The sequence below is a fragment of the Otolemur garnettii genome, unplaced genomic scaffold, assembly GCF_000181295.1.
Source record: "Otolemur garnettii isolate 467f Iridium unplaced genomic scaffold, OtoGar3 scaffold00003, whole genome shotgun sequence".
Lineage (NCBI taxonomy): Eukaryota > Metazoa > Chordata > Mammalia > Primates > Galagidae > Otolemur > Otolemur garnettii.
The window spans coordinates 37,585,642-37,587,211 of NW_003852398.1; the positions used below are offsets into that span (position 1 = coordinate 37,585,642).

Genomic DNA, 1,570 nt, shown 5'->3' on the forward strand with positions numbered 1-1,570 from the left:
ATTTTTTGGTTGCAGCCATCATTGTTGTTTGGTAGGCCTGGGCTGGGGATTTGAACCCGCCAACTTAGGTGTATGTGGCTGGTGCCTTAGCCGTTTGAGCCACAGGCGCCAAGCCTAATTGTACTCTTGAAGTCAAACCTCACCATTCCGAAACAGTGGCTTCTAGAAATCATACCTTCATCATGAGCACCCTCCCCGATGGGGATCCCAACATACACCATCACATTAACAGCATCAGACACGTCTAAGTGAAGATTTGTTGTGCCAACTCTTCTATCTTCTGCTGTTATCAAGCCTAAAGATAAAAGGAAAATATATGAAGTGAAGGGACAACATTCTGAAGAATTCACATAGATCCTATAACTGAAAACATGATTAAGGACTTTTCTTTTTTATGACAGTCTTATTTGGTTGCCCTGGGTAGACTGCTATGGCATCATGGCTCACAGTACCTCCAACTCTTGGACTCAAACGATTCTCTTGCCTCAGCCTCCTGAGTAGCTGGGACTACAGGCACCTACCACAACATCTGGCTGTTTTTAGAGATAGGGTCTCACTCTTGCTCGGGCTGATGGCCAATTCCTGGGCTCAGGCAATCCTTCTGCCTCAGCCTCCCAGAGTGCTATGATTACAAGTGTGAACGAACCAGCATGCCCACACTTTCCACACTTTTGCTTTTCATGGAAGGAGCTTTTTTTTTTTTTTTTTTTTTTTTGGAGACAGAGCCTCAAGCTATCCCCCTGGGTAGAGTGCTGTGGCATCACAGCTCACAGCAACCTTCAACTCCTGAGCTCAAGCAAGTCTCCTGCCTCAGCCTCTCAAGTAGCTGGGACCACAGGTACCTGCCACAACGCCTGGCTATTTTTGGTTGCAGCCATCATTGTTGTTTTTGGCAGGCCCAGACTGGATTTGAACCCGCCACCTTAGGTCTATGTGACTGGTGCCCTAGCCACTTGAGCCTCAGGCGCCGAGCCAGAAGGAGCATTATTTGAGAGCGGATCGCTTCTATGATCAGAGCTAATGGATTGTGTCAACCAAGCAACTATGTTACCCTCAGTGGCATCACCTGGCTTTTTTTTTTTTTTTTGCTGTTGTTGTAGTCATTTATCAGGTGTAGTAGTCTGATAAATGTCATAGTCATTTATTTTTCCTACTAAAAAATAGGAAAAATTAGCTGGCCGTGGTGGGGCACATTTGTAGTAGCCAGCTGCCTGGGAGGTGAGGCAGGAGGATTGCTTAAAGGGAGGTTGAGGTTTTTGCGAGCGAGGCTGAACCCACGGCACTCTAGCCCAGTTGACAGAGCAAGACTCTGTCTTAAGAAAAAAAAAAAAAAAGCAAACACAATACAGATATGGGCATTTGGCACATTCAAATAAAGCTAAGTTTTCAGAGTGATTTAGGTCATTACTGGCCTAAGTGCTGGCTGGTAGCACACTTCTCAGCTTTCTTTCTTTGTTATTTTCCCAAGTCTCTTAGAACTGAAAATGTCGGCTCAGCGCCTGTGGCTCAAGCGGCTAAGGCGCCAGCCATATACACCTAAGGTGGCAGGTTCGAATCCCCAGCCCAGGCC

The 1,570-nt window shown here is 46.4% G+C and overlaps 1 protein-coding gene across 1 annotated transcript in view; it reads right to left on the reverse strand.

Annotated features, from left to right (window-relative positions):
• Positions 1 to 1,570, reverse strand: part of KDM3B (lysine demethylase 3B) — a 93,381-nt gene that overhangs the window by 11,433 nt on the left and 80,378 nt on the right. The window contains exon 19 of the mRNA XM_012807071.2: positions 176 to 295. Within this exon, the coding sequence (XP_012662525.1) occupies positions 176 to 295 (120 nt within the window). The remainder of the gene's footprint in view (positions 1 to 175; positions 296 to 1,570) is intronic.